The sequence below is a fragment of the Thalassophryne amazonica genome, chromosome 14 (genome assembly GCF_902500255.1).
Source record: "Thalassophryne amazonica chromosome 14, fThaAma1.1, whole genome shotgun sequence".
NCBI lineage: Eukaryota > Metazoa > Chordata > Actinopteri > Batrachoidiformes > Batrachoididae > Thalassophryne > Thalassophryne amazonica.
Window position 1 is genome coordinate 23,756,493 of NC_047116.1, and position 13,166 is coordinate 23,769,658.

The window sequence follows — 13,166 nt, forward strand, 5'->3', positions numbered from 1 at the left end:
GCTTGAGCTGCTGTCCCTGCGACCCGACCTAGGATAAGCGGAAGAAAATGGATGGATGGATGGATGGATATTTCTCGCTTGCTTTTACATAATATACCACAAACAAAGCAGTTAGCAACTCGCTAAACTAGGAAGTCACGTCACCATGCTAACATCCATAAAATGTCTTATAAATAAGTTCAGTGGTGTTAATAGGTTCCAACAACAGCGTTTTCTGTTTTAGAAGTGCTTATTTCTCGCTAGTTTTTACATAATGTATGAGAAACGTATATAAACACACAAGACGAAGCGGTTTTGAAGAAACCAGCAACTGACGTCACAGTGCAGCTCTACTCTAATTGGCTGTCACCTGTGTCACTCAAGCACAAAACGGATCAGATTATAACAGAATGGGTCTTTTTAAACCTCTTAAAATACATCAAGGTTAGTCATGTTTGAATTTGTCCAAGGTGTGTGTCCCAATAATGTTCCCTATGAATTTGAAGACTGTGGCAGTAATAGAACTGGACTTGTGGTGTACACAGATGGACAGACGGACGCCAGGTCTTCGCAATACCCGATGGCTGTATGTTGACCTCGGGTAACAAATTAAAGCCTTCTAAAGTGATATAACTTCACCCACTCGTCAGTGTGGCTTACGTTATCCCCATGGCTAACTCGAACAGCGTTAGCATACACCTGCACCAAGGACTAAACTGTGCATCAGGTTTCGATTTGGGAAGTGGTCGGATGTGGACAGCCTTCTGGATGCGATGTGCTTTATTTTTCCTTATAGCAGCTGGGAAAATTAGTGTGTTAATGATCAGATGTTAAGGTGGTAATCTGTCCAGACCTGCATTAATTTTGGCAGCGTTAAGTCATTAATCTTCTGCATTATAACACTGGGAAAGAAGGGCAGAGAAGAATAATGTGTTAATAAGGGGAGCAACACGGTGATGGGGACATTAATTCTTTATCATTATTTCATGGCTGGGGGATTAACATGCTAATGATACGGCAGGGTGGGGGTGGGGGATATTCCCGGCAATAATTTCAGTGTAGAAAATCTGTACGCTTCCACGTGATGCGCTGTGTCTGTTGTCCCTTGCTGTATGTGTGTTATGTGAGCGCGCACCATGTCGTCTTTACTTCTCATTCAGAAGTGAAGTTGTTCATTTTTCCAGTCCAGTTTTTTTATTATTATATTTTTAAACAAGTTAGTTATTGCAGTACCTGAGAAATATATATATATATATATATATATATATATATATATATATATATGGCCTGGGTTATTCATCACATTTTATGGCTTCTGCTTCAGATTAAAAAATAAATGTTTAATTCGCATATAATCCATATATTGATAGCCATACCTTTTGAGCCTGTTTAGACCATTCACCTGGTTTAAAACTGGATCCACATAGATGGGCTCTTATTTATTGCAGACGATGAGACTTACCTAATGCTCTGTGCTGCTGTGCCATTGAATTGGTCAAACGTGAAACAGATCCGACCACAGCTACAGGCGGTGTTGCACTCAGATGATGGGTAAAGAGCTGGAATTGTGGTGTAATTCCATTAAACTTGCAGAGTGAACCTGCTGACCACCGCAGGGGTCACAGACACTGCTCCATTAAGGTTTTTGTTTTTCCTCAGCAGTGTTGTGCTCATAAGTGTTTTTTTTTCGTGAAAATAGAGTGCATGTATCTATTCTGAGAAAGTAAAATGTTTCATTTGCAGTGATGAAAGTTTTCCAGAAATCTGGGTTTTTACTCACGTGGTGAATATTTCCCAGTTATTTTTGACAACATACGCCAGAATCTATTCATTCAGTTCATTTCAGTTCCATGCCCAAACAGTTGGTGGCAGTAATTCACAGTGTTGGTTTGCAAGCCGCCAGTAATTTCCAAAGAAGGGTTATTTTTATTTTGGTTGTGAAAGTACGAGGTCTGTTAGAAAAGTATCCGACCTTTTTATTTTTTTTCAAAAACCTGATGGATTTGAATCACGTGTGCTTGCATGAGCCAACCTTGAACCTTCATGCGCATGCATGAGTTTTTTTCACGCCTGTCGATTGCGTCATTTGCTTGTAAGCAGCCTTTGTGTGAGGATGGGTGTAGTCTCTCGTCGCTTTTTCTTTGCAAGGAAAATGGCGGAACGACTGGAGCAGTGCGACTGCATCACATTTTGCCAGAAACTGGGCGACAGCCAGGTGGAAACCATTCGGATTATTCAGACGGCTTTTGGTGACGATCCTATGGGCAGCACACAGATTAAGGAGTGGTACAACCGGTTTAAAGACGTCTGCACAACGGTGGAGAGCGCGCCGCGCTCCGGTCGGCCATCAACATGCTGAAATGACCAGATGATTTCCAAAGTGAACGCTGTGGTGATGTGGGACCGTCGTGTGACTATCCGAGAAATTGCGGAAGAGGTGGACATCAGCACTTTTTCGGCACATTCCACTGTGACAGAAAATTGGGCCATGAAAAGAGTTGCAGCGAAATTCATGCCGATAGCTTCAGGACAAAGCTGATGCCGGAGCAAAAGCGCCACCGTGTTGAAGTCTCACAGGACATGTTGTGACATGCCCACCTCTTCCACAATTTCTCGAATAGTCACACGACTGAAAAGCCACCGAAAGACGTCTGAATCTTCCGAATGGTGGAAGAGGTGGGCATCATTTTTCAGAGTCTAGCATGTCCTGTGAGAATTCAACACGGTGGCGCTTTTGCTCCGTCAGCAGCAGCATGAAATTCGCCACTACTCCTTTTCATGGCCAAATCTTCTGTCGCAGTGGAATGTACCGAAAAAGTGCTGATGTCCACCTCTTCCGCAATTTCTCGGATAGTCACAAGATGGTCCCACATCACCACAGTGTTCACTTTGGAAATGATCTGGTCATTTCAGCATGTTGATGGCCGACCGGAGCGCGGCGCGCTCTCCACCGTTGTGCAGACATCTTTAAACCGGTTGTACCACTCCTTAATCTGTGTGATGTCCATAGGATCGTCACCGAAAGCCGTCTGAATAATCCGAATGGTTTCCACCTGGCTGTCGCCCAGTTTCTGGCAGAATTTGATGCAGTCGCGCTGCTCCAGTTGTTCTGCCATTTTCCTTGCAAAGAAAAAACGACGAGAGACTCCACCCATCCTCACACAAAGGCTGCTGACAAACAAATGATGCAATCGACAGGCGTGAAAAAACTCACGCATGCGCACGAAGGTTCAAGGTTTGCTCATGCAAGCACACGTGATTCAAATCCATCGGGTTTTTGAAAAAAATAAAAAGGTTGGATACTTTTCTAACAGACCTCGTATATTAAGTCATATTTTTGGGGACTATACGGTGGTTTTCCTAATGGTTTACTTTGTTGTGGACATTAAAAGTTATGAGCTGCGTTTTTCCTCCCGTAATCTTGCATTAAGTGAAGCTAACGGGTGAAGCTCCCAGTTGCTAAAAATGTGAATGCAGTTAGAATTCAGACGAGAGTTTAAGTCTGTCTGTAAGTCAAAACCACAAGATCAATGAGTTTGAGCAACGGACAAAAATTTGTCTGAGGTGAGTGAAAATAAGTGATGTTAGTGCTCTGCTGAAGTTTATCATCTAAATTAGCTTTTAGCTGCAGGGTGTTGAAACAGTCACTGTCAAGCTGAGTGTTCAAACTATTTTTACCAAATAAAACTACAGAGTTTTTGCTACTGCCGTAACTACAAGAAAAGTCTCAAGTTTAAATAACAGATATATATATTTTTTTTAAACTATCAAGTAATCAAGAAAATAACTGTTGTTTCATATTTGTTTTGTTTGTTAAGAAATATATTTCTTGTCACACATCAGAAACATTCAAACATTTGCTGAGCCAATGATCTACCATTACTACATGTACACATTACTTTTCATGCTATTTTAGAATTTGAAGACTTTGAAAACGGAGATTATTGATAACCCCACAGCTCCTGCCAAAACTAGGAAAACTCATAAGTGAGTGAAGATTGAACAAGTTGATGCAAGTTGATGCAATAATGTGCCATAAATACTCCTATTGTTCCATTTGAATTGATACTGAGAATCATTATTATTTTTGAGTTCTTTGAATTGTAGTGTAGCTTACTGAACCACAGTGTATGTTTTTTGGATTAAAGGCTGGTAGCACAATACAAGTTGTGTGAAAAGACTGGGGTGGAAAAACTGACCTGACCCAACAAAAAAATAAAAATTTTTGGAATTTTTTTTGGTGGGTAAATAGACCAGAAAATGAACCAGAATGCATCTGAGATCTCAAATTTTTCTGGGGGAGAACTCCCCCCCACTAGGGGCTTTGGGTCTTTGGCCCTTCCCAAAAAATTTGAGTTTTTTTTCCCATGGCCCACTTTTAGCACTGCATTTGTAAAGGACTTTAAATAATATATTGATACTTATTTATTTACTTATTTATTTGATGTGGACATAACATGTAACATTGGAGCTGCAATGGACCGTTATGTGCAAGTACCAGATACACTGTATTTAGTGCTTGTCATGAAATGCTAATTTACCAAATTTGTCCACGGGAGGCTTTAAAATATGATAATAATACAATAAAACCACCCGTGCTGCCTGAAAGGAAATGCTTTTGACAAAAACTACAGATTTTGTTTATATTTATTTATGTCCAGAAATCTTAGTCGTGTGACAGTTCACTTGTGAGCGAGTGAGTTTCAGTTGTACTGGCCCGACTGTCACCAAACTTGGTATGTTCATTAGGGCCCCTTCACACATAGTGCAAATTTGGTCGATTTGAACATAAAGTGCGCATGAAGCAGGAATCGTGTGCAAAACACGTAAAATTGTACCTGCTTCCAATGCCTTGTACACCTGTTGCTACAACTGTTTGTGCACACCAGCGGCTGAAAGACAGAGTGTGCGCTGTGAGAGCCCATTGAACCCTCTCGTGGCATGTATCAGCCAAATTCCAGCTGACACGCATGAGCATTTAACACCGCTTGCACTTAGAAAACGTGTGGCCATTCGCACTGTTAACACGACAACAGTTAGCAGACAGTCACTGTCGTGCTGGCAGTGAAATTTGTGTAAGTGCCACACGAGTGTGGCTTTGGTGTGTGCGCTGAACTGACAGGAGGCATCGGCGCTGACAGAAGCAGCTGTAGAGATCTGTCGATCTGGACATCCCAGCTGAACTACGCGTGCTGTGTTTGGATGGACGTGGACTAACAACTGCTCACTGTGACGCGCGTGTGTCTGCTTGCTGTCATCACATGGACATAAAACAAAATCTGTATCGCTGTTGGGACGGGCTGCAGCGAGTGAGCGCGTGCACATTGACAGGCTGCCCCCAGGTTGAAACGGACCATCAGATCATAACATGCAGCGGGCGATCTGACTGTCATGTCACCCACGTGAGCTCTGTTCCACATGACACGTTGTCTGTGCTGCGGCGCACCGTCCACATGACATGTGTTGGGTAGAACATGCGCGGGCCGGCTGGATGCACTGGACCAGCAGATATGGACATGAGAAGAGCGAACTGCTTCTCATTCATGTCATTTCATGACTGTATGTCTGTGACCATGGGTCATCTACAGAGGAACAGATGGATCATATTTGTATTACCCGCTTGATAAATGTGGTGGTTTTATATGGTGTGTGGGTTTACTTCATTTTAAATATGTCCGTCTCCTTCTTCATATCTGGCAGTTTCCCGCAGCGTTCACAAGACAGCGATCGTAGCTCTGGTAAAGTTTCTGACTAGCAGTCTGAGCTTTTGTAAGGGGGGGGTTTGAGTCCCGTGGGTGGCATAACTATATCATGCAGGTGCTGTGAATAGCTTTCTTTCTTTATTTTTTCTTCACAGCAGCTGTACAATATATGTAACCACGTCGTGCCGCTGCTGGCACTGTGTTCCCGCATGCCTGAACCGTCACACCGGCATCTTGCATGTCTGCCTGTCGGCGCAATGTTTTGTGGTTCGATCATATGAGCTGTTTCGCCATTAGTCGCCTTGAGTTGTACTTTATTCGCACTGTGTGTGAAGGGGCCCTTAGTGGCTCCAAAAATCAATAGGCTTGTGTGTGTAATTTGTAAAGTATTTGTTAGCGCAATAACTTGTTTTTTTCACTGCAGATTGTCACCAAACATTTTGTGTGTGTGTGTGTGACGTCAAGAACCCTGTTGACTTTGTGGTCCAAGTCAGTGATTGAACAATAACAAATCTTGTGAGCGCGATAACTTATTTTCTAATTGCCTGAGTGCCACTGAGCTTGGTATATGTGTTTAGTATGGTGGCCCCAAGAGGCCTTTTGATTTTTGGGTCAAAAGTTCAAAGTCAAAATCACTGAACTGTACTTTGTGAGTTCCTCTTTTCAGTGGTAAGTTTTATCAGCATTTGGCCAGGGTGCCATGAGTTAGTGCAGAGCAAGTTTACGTTGCATGTTTCTTTTTTTTGCTGTACTTCGTTTCTGAAGCATAGGAATTGGAAACATAATCAAGAACAATATGTCATCTTGCGTCACACAGTAATTGTGTTATTTGTTGTGGGTGGTCTTTGGTGTCAATTGAGGGAAAAAAATACTTGTGTGCTGGTCAGGTCAAGTTTGGGAGCTTCCATCTGCTGCTACCAGGTGTTTCATGGCCATCTCCTTCATTTCCTTGGCTTGGTCCATTTGCTGGAGTCCTCTGCAGGAAGGCATCTTCATGTTGGATTTCATACAGGAAAACATGGCAGTAATGTCACAGCTGGTGCTATCTCAGCTAGTGTACATGGTAAACCTTTTTCATCCTACAGTACAGACACAGGCAACTTCGTTACGTGTCATGGTTTTTTAAATGTTATGTTCCACTATACAGCCATTCTTATTACTGTGTATTCCTCTTTATCTTGTTCTTTGACAAACTCAGAAGCATAAGTGATATGAGAGAGTGATTTGTGCTTCTTTTTACTTAGTTCAGAATATTTGAGCAATGATTAAATCAGCTTTTCATGTGTAGTACTTTTGACAAAAAGTACTACACAGTGAGGTTGATGGCTGGTGAGGATTTCATCACAATCAGATTTAGAAACATAAGAACCCTTACAGAGTAGCTTATTCACCATTTGATTGGCAGCAGTTAACGGGTTATGTGTAAAACCTCATATCAGCATTGTTTACACATACAAACTGTAGCACATAAAAAAAGCACATTTAATTTAAAAAGCGTTATTATGGTCTTACCTTTACTTATAAATGAAGTCCACATGTGCCGCTTCTTCTGAACAAAAGCATCAATGACTTTCCTTATCTTCCTTCAGTTTTAAAAGTCTCTGTCTCAGTGGAGATCACTGCCAGGAAGAAAGTCGTCCTTTCTGGCTTTGAATGTGAGTGGTCGACCGCTTGTCTTTGATGAGAAAATTCTTCAGGTCACAATATTTCATCTGACTCCAGACAGTCGCAAGGTGGAAAAAAAAGGCAGCAGAAAAGACATTTCTTGTTGGATGTCCACACAGCCAACCTTTACCTGTGCCTCACTCCATTTGAAAAGAGCAGGTCTTCTGTGCTGCATCCCTTCCTTTAATTATGACCTCCTGCTTCGATTGAAAGACCAATTTAAAAAATTGTTTCACTTTGGATATGTAATCCTCCATTCTGAAAGTAAAATAAATGGACCGTGGCACTTAACTTGCTAACTGTAAATTGTAGCTTGCTGTCACTTATTCTGCAGCTGAGGAGATACTGCAAGAAGAATCCCTGAGATCACTAGTGCCTCGTAACATGAAGCAGGAGAACTGCGTGCCTCACTTGGTGTCTTTTTGCAGCCGTTTTATGATCGCTCAGCACACGAAACACGTTACACACACATACAGGTGTTGACAAAAAACATTGTACATTATGTACATCAGCTAAAGGGAATTTAAGTTCATATAACCAAAGTGTTTGACCATTTTAATGGCGACATACAGTGAGACGGTCTCACTGCATAGCATGGCAGCAGTTAACCCAGTGATTGCGCAATCCACGGTGAGGCACAGCTGGCTGCTGCCTCACCGCACATCTCTTCTCAGTATTTGAATGGCAAATGTGAAAATTCAGCAATTTTGAATAAAAAATAATCTAAAGTTAAAAGGAAAATAACTTTGTAGTACAAATCACTGGATAAATATAACCATTTAATTTTTTTTTATTATTATTATTTTAGCTACATTTTTCTCTTTCCATGATGACCTCACCTGACCGCACATCACTGCATAGCCTGCATGTCTTGAAGGAGCAATCCTGGAATACCTCTGTGTATTTAGTTTAATTGTAGAAGGAAGTCAAAAGTACAGTTTATTTGTTTGATGTTGCCTCAGTGACATCCAACAATGTGGAACTAATCGTTTTTGTTCATAATATTTGTTCAGGTGAAACTGCAGAATGTTTTTGTTGCTGTGGCTGCAGGAAATGAGTTAATTGTGTCATAAGAAATTTTATTTCATTTCGGACGTAATACCACATCTTTGACTTTTTTTTAATTTAGTGTCAAAACTTCAGTGGTGGTAATAATCCAGGACATTAGCATGTGTGCTGTGGTGCAGTGAAGGCAGAGTTCATTTGAAAGAATATCCCAAGGTGAAGGAGTGAATTATTCATGTTGAGTAACATGTTCAACCCCTCTGGCAGTTTGCCCACTGGTAATTGGGACAACACCATTCTCTGTCTGTTTTGCCCGATGTCTTGTTGCTATGCTACCGAAGGGAAACTTGAGTGGGCTTTGAATGTGTTTGTAATGAAAGTTGGACAACTATGCACTCTTCATACCTGATGCTGTCCCAGCTATTAATGTATTCATCCAAATGCCCCATTATCCCAAGTAGGGAGAAGGGGAAATAGCTGTGATATGTACTCATGCCTTTTTAAGTTTTTCATGTAATTTCAGTGACCTGCCTGAAAGCCCATTCTATAGATGTATTTATTAATGTTTTTACTCAAAATGCTGTTTGTTTAATTTCATTGTGTGTACACAAAAGCTATGTTTTAATTTGTGTCAGTCTCATGTGAATGCATGAGGTACTTTATGGAAGTGCTGATTATTGTTGTAGAATTTGTGTCGCTGTTAGATGGACACAGTTACCATATTATTCCAAATATGAATGATTTACCCCCCCCCCCAATGCATTTAAAAGAATTGGGTCACCGTGTATGTAGGGTCTATCTTTTTACATGTCAATACATCCACAGCAGTCGGTGGTGCCGAGTACCCTTAAATGTGTATGGCCCAATGCTGTGGCTAGTGGTTTATTGTTTTGTTGTCAAAAACAAAACCCATGTGCTGCATCTTTTTTCTTCTTCTTCTTTTTTTTTTTTTCATGAAAATGCTGGTCTTGGTCTTAAATGCAGTAGGGTCATCAAGCAACATTCAAGCATCTAGACAATACAGTGTGACAGAGTGTAATATAAGAAGATGGTAAGCCCAAAAATACCTTTTTTTAAAATGCTGTTAGAAAGGCTGTGTCAGGATGTTGTTGAAAAAAATGACGGACTGACTATAAAATGTACTTTAATACCATGATTTTTTTTTTTAAAAAAGTTCACTCTTCAGAAAATTATTTTTGCGTTTGTTTGTTCCTGATTCCTCGGCATCACCACAGGGTTGTCTTAAAATTCAGTACAATATGTGAATAAAAATTTGGAGAAAAAGTAAATCTTTGTGTGCGTGTGTGTGTGTGTTCCATCATTTTCCTTTGGTTTTGAAATTCTCTTAATTGATACATTGACTCTAGCTCAGCTAAACACTTATTGTATGAATAATAAGCCTCAGCATTAATGTCCTGACTTTTTCCAGCTCTGTTTGGCTGGGTCAAACCATTTAGCTCTGTGGGGAAGCCAAATGGATATGGATGATCCTATTAAAGCTGAGAAATAAGGCTACAAATACCTTCTCACTACTAGACATGTATTCACAGGTTAAGTGTCCCAGTCACTGAGCGTCAAAGGATGGAACTGCACACCGAGCAGGCGCGAGATAAGAGCAGGTGCATGCTAATAGAAGTCAGGCTGGCCGTATGTGCGTGTGTCCGTGTAAACGAAAATGAGCACTTGGCGAGTGAAACACCTGTGTCTTCCTTGTTTGACAGCGACTGATGCAAACAATTTCTGTGCGATTCATTGTTCCCATAACACATCGTTACTTGTGAGCTTGGCATTTGATTAATACTGTCCAAACTTGATCCGCTTTATGTTGACCAACACACAACCTTTCCTCCATCTTTAACCCGTATTAGCTCCAAACGGTTTGAGTTAAACAGTTATGACCTTGAGTTTGTCCTTTCAGGGTCACCCAAGGTTAAAGGTCATGTGACCAATAGAAAGTGATGCATGATTTAATAGTGTCTTTAATCTGTTCTTAAAATAGGCATTCTAAATATCATACTCTGTAAGCGTTGAGCATATAGTTTGACCTCAGCATGTTACTTTTTACTTTTAAGCAGTTTTACTTGAAATCAAGTCACTTTGTCCTTGGCTGACCAAAACGGATCCAAACAACAATAGCCAAATACTGTGGCAGATTAATGCAGCATATGTGTAATTTGATTAAAAACATGAAAATGTTGCCATTTGTTACAGTGGCCTTTTCAAATCAGTGCCATGGCGATAATATAAATGTTTGTGTAAAAGTGTCATACATGAGATCAGAGAACTGAATTATAAAATTAATGTTGTGCTTGTGAATCTGTTTCCAGAGTGAGCGGAGCCTTCCAACATACCTCTTCCCTTTTGTTGGACTAAGATGAGTATTACCAGCGACGAAGTGAACTTCTTGGTCTACAGATATCTTCAGGAATCGGGTTTGTTTGTCCTGAGATACACAAATGTATTCACACCTGGCCATTATCACTGGAATGCAGTGACTGACTCAAGGGCGTAGGTTTGGTCTCAGCTTTGGTAGGGACAATACCCCCCCCTGCCCACCACCACCACCCCCTAACCCACTCATACCATTAGACGCACAAGTACAGCATAATACATAACATATGACGACATAATGCTGAATAATTTAACACTTTATTTACATTATTAAGTGTGTAGGCAAACAAACAAATAGCTTAAATAACAAAATTGCACCCAAAATCACTAATCTATTCTATAGGCCTACACCTGAGAGAACAAGACAACAAAAAAATACTTGTGGAGCTAACAAAAAAAAAAAAAAAAGTTTTTGCAACCAAGATGTATAATCTATTCTCTTCATCAATAATGCAGTTGTAGGTATCTGGCAACCTAATTTGCCAAAAAAAAAAAAAAAAAAAGATTTCCAATGATATATATGGTGTATTACGGTAAACGTAAGCCTGTGATGTCATAACGCAAAGGAAAAACACGGAAGTTTCACACTAGTGCGCCACTGAAAAGAAAAAAAAACAAAAAAAAACCTAGTGCACCGCTGATTCTCATTACCGTAAGTTCTCATATAAGCCCTCACTCTGAAAAATTTGACAGCAAGCCAAGAACCCGTTCTTTCCAACAGTGCGTTCGGTGACTTTTGAAACAAGGGAAAGTATGAAAAAGAGCGCAAAAGTGACAGAAAAGTACAGAGACAGACAGCAAACATAAATGTAGTAATTTTTGAGGAAAAGGCAGGATGTTAGTGTCATTTGTGAAGGTGTGTGTGCGTGTTTGTGTGGGTGTGCAGTTTATTGTAAGTGTGGCGCACAGCATTGTTCGCAAGCCCTCCACCCCGCCCTTCTTGTTTTTCTGCACCGGAGCAGTGTTGCCAGATATGAAATATGAAACTATCGTACCAAAACCTCAAAATGATCGTATTTTGGGAGAAATTATCGTACACAAACAAAACGCATACAACGTAGCTATTTTAGCGTTTTTTTTTTTTTTTAATTTACAAAGAATTTTATGTCACATTTTTAAACAGTAATTATAGTAATGGGGAAACTATGGCACAAAAACAACGCAAATGCACTACCAGACTAGAAACATTTTTTTTTCTGTGAAGGGACACAAACGTGTTAATTACCAGACTAGAAAGAGTCGAATTCAACCTCGAGGTCGCTGTCGTCATCCGATGCCATGGCCACTTGTGCAGATTTTGTTGAACACAGAAAAAATGTTGACACCTCCATTAGGAACTTGGAACTTTTTTTTTATTTTTCTTGTATATCTCTTTGCTCTTGTGTTTTGTTCGTTTGTTATTGCATTTGTTGAAATAAAGTTTCAAAAAAAAAAAGATGGTTGGGGAATCTTCCTGTCACGGCAGAGATTGGATGGAACTCATTACTCTGTATGAGAGGGGGCGGGCTTTCAAATGACGGTCGCCGAAAGGCAGCAGCAGCCCTGTGTGTGGTGTGTCTTTGATGCCGACTGAGTGCAACGCCTGCAAAATGATTCTTGGGTGTCAGAGAGATGTGTGTTTGGCCAACCAACTGAAATTATCGTACATATTGGATTTTTTCCCATTATTGATCATACATCGTAGAGAGGGCACAACTATCGTACAAATACGATAATTATCGTACATTTGGCAACACTGCACCGGAGCCACCCATCCTCTCTGCTCCGGGACCTCCCACTTTACAAATGAAGCACTGCCTGCCACGAGATGCACTTTGTTTACGTCCATGTGAGAAGAACGTGAGCTAATGAAATTGCAACATGGGTAACCCTGTCACTCTGGCACGTCGAAAACACAAAACATGACGACTAAAATTATAGTATCGAGTTCGCAAAAAAATAGTGAATGATTTTGTTATATAAACAAAAATGCTAAATATTGGTAGGGACTATTTTGCCATCCCAAAATATTGGTTGTGACTTGTCCCTATGGTCCATATGCAAACCTACGCCCCTGGACTGACTGACTGGCAGAAGATTGACGACTTCATTCCAAACAGATTGGCTTTCTCTGTTGTTGTCTTTGCTCGGATGACTAACACTTTTACAAGGCTCCAAACCCTCCAAATGCAGCAGCTCTAGTCCTAACACTTGCACAGAAAAAAGCCCACACACAATTATAAAAAATATTCAGTTTGCCTTAACACTTTGACCATCTGCTCACCAATTATGGTCCAATCAGGCTCTCAGGTCATCTCACCTCTTTGTTCCTGGTGTCTGGAACAAACTCACTGATGATTTGAGGTCAGCCACAAGGGTAACTAGATCAGAAGTCTTCAGAGTACAGTGCAGACACATCCACAAGTATCAGACATAGAGAAAATG

General features: G+C 40.7%; 1 protein-coding gene across 2 annotated transcripts in view; it reads left to right on the forward strand.

Moving 5' to 3' along the window:
- tbl1x (transducin beta like 1 X-linked) overlaps positions 1-13,166 on the forward strand; it is a 72,559-nt gene that overhangs the window by 41,391 nt on the left and 18,002 nt on the right. For both annotated transcript variants that reach the window (XM_034186144.1, XM_034186146.1), the window contains exon 2: positions 10,679-10,783. In XM_034186144.1, the coding sequence (XP_034042035.1) occupies positions 10,726-10,783 (58 nt within the window). In that variant the 5' untranslated portion in view covers positions 10,679-10,725. The remainder of the gene's footprint in view (positions 1-10,678; positions 10,784-13,166) is intronic.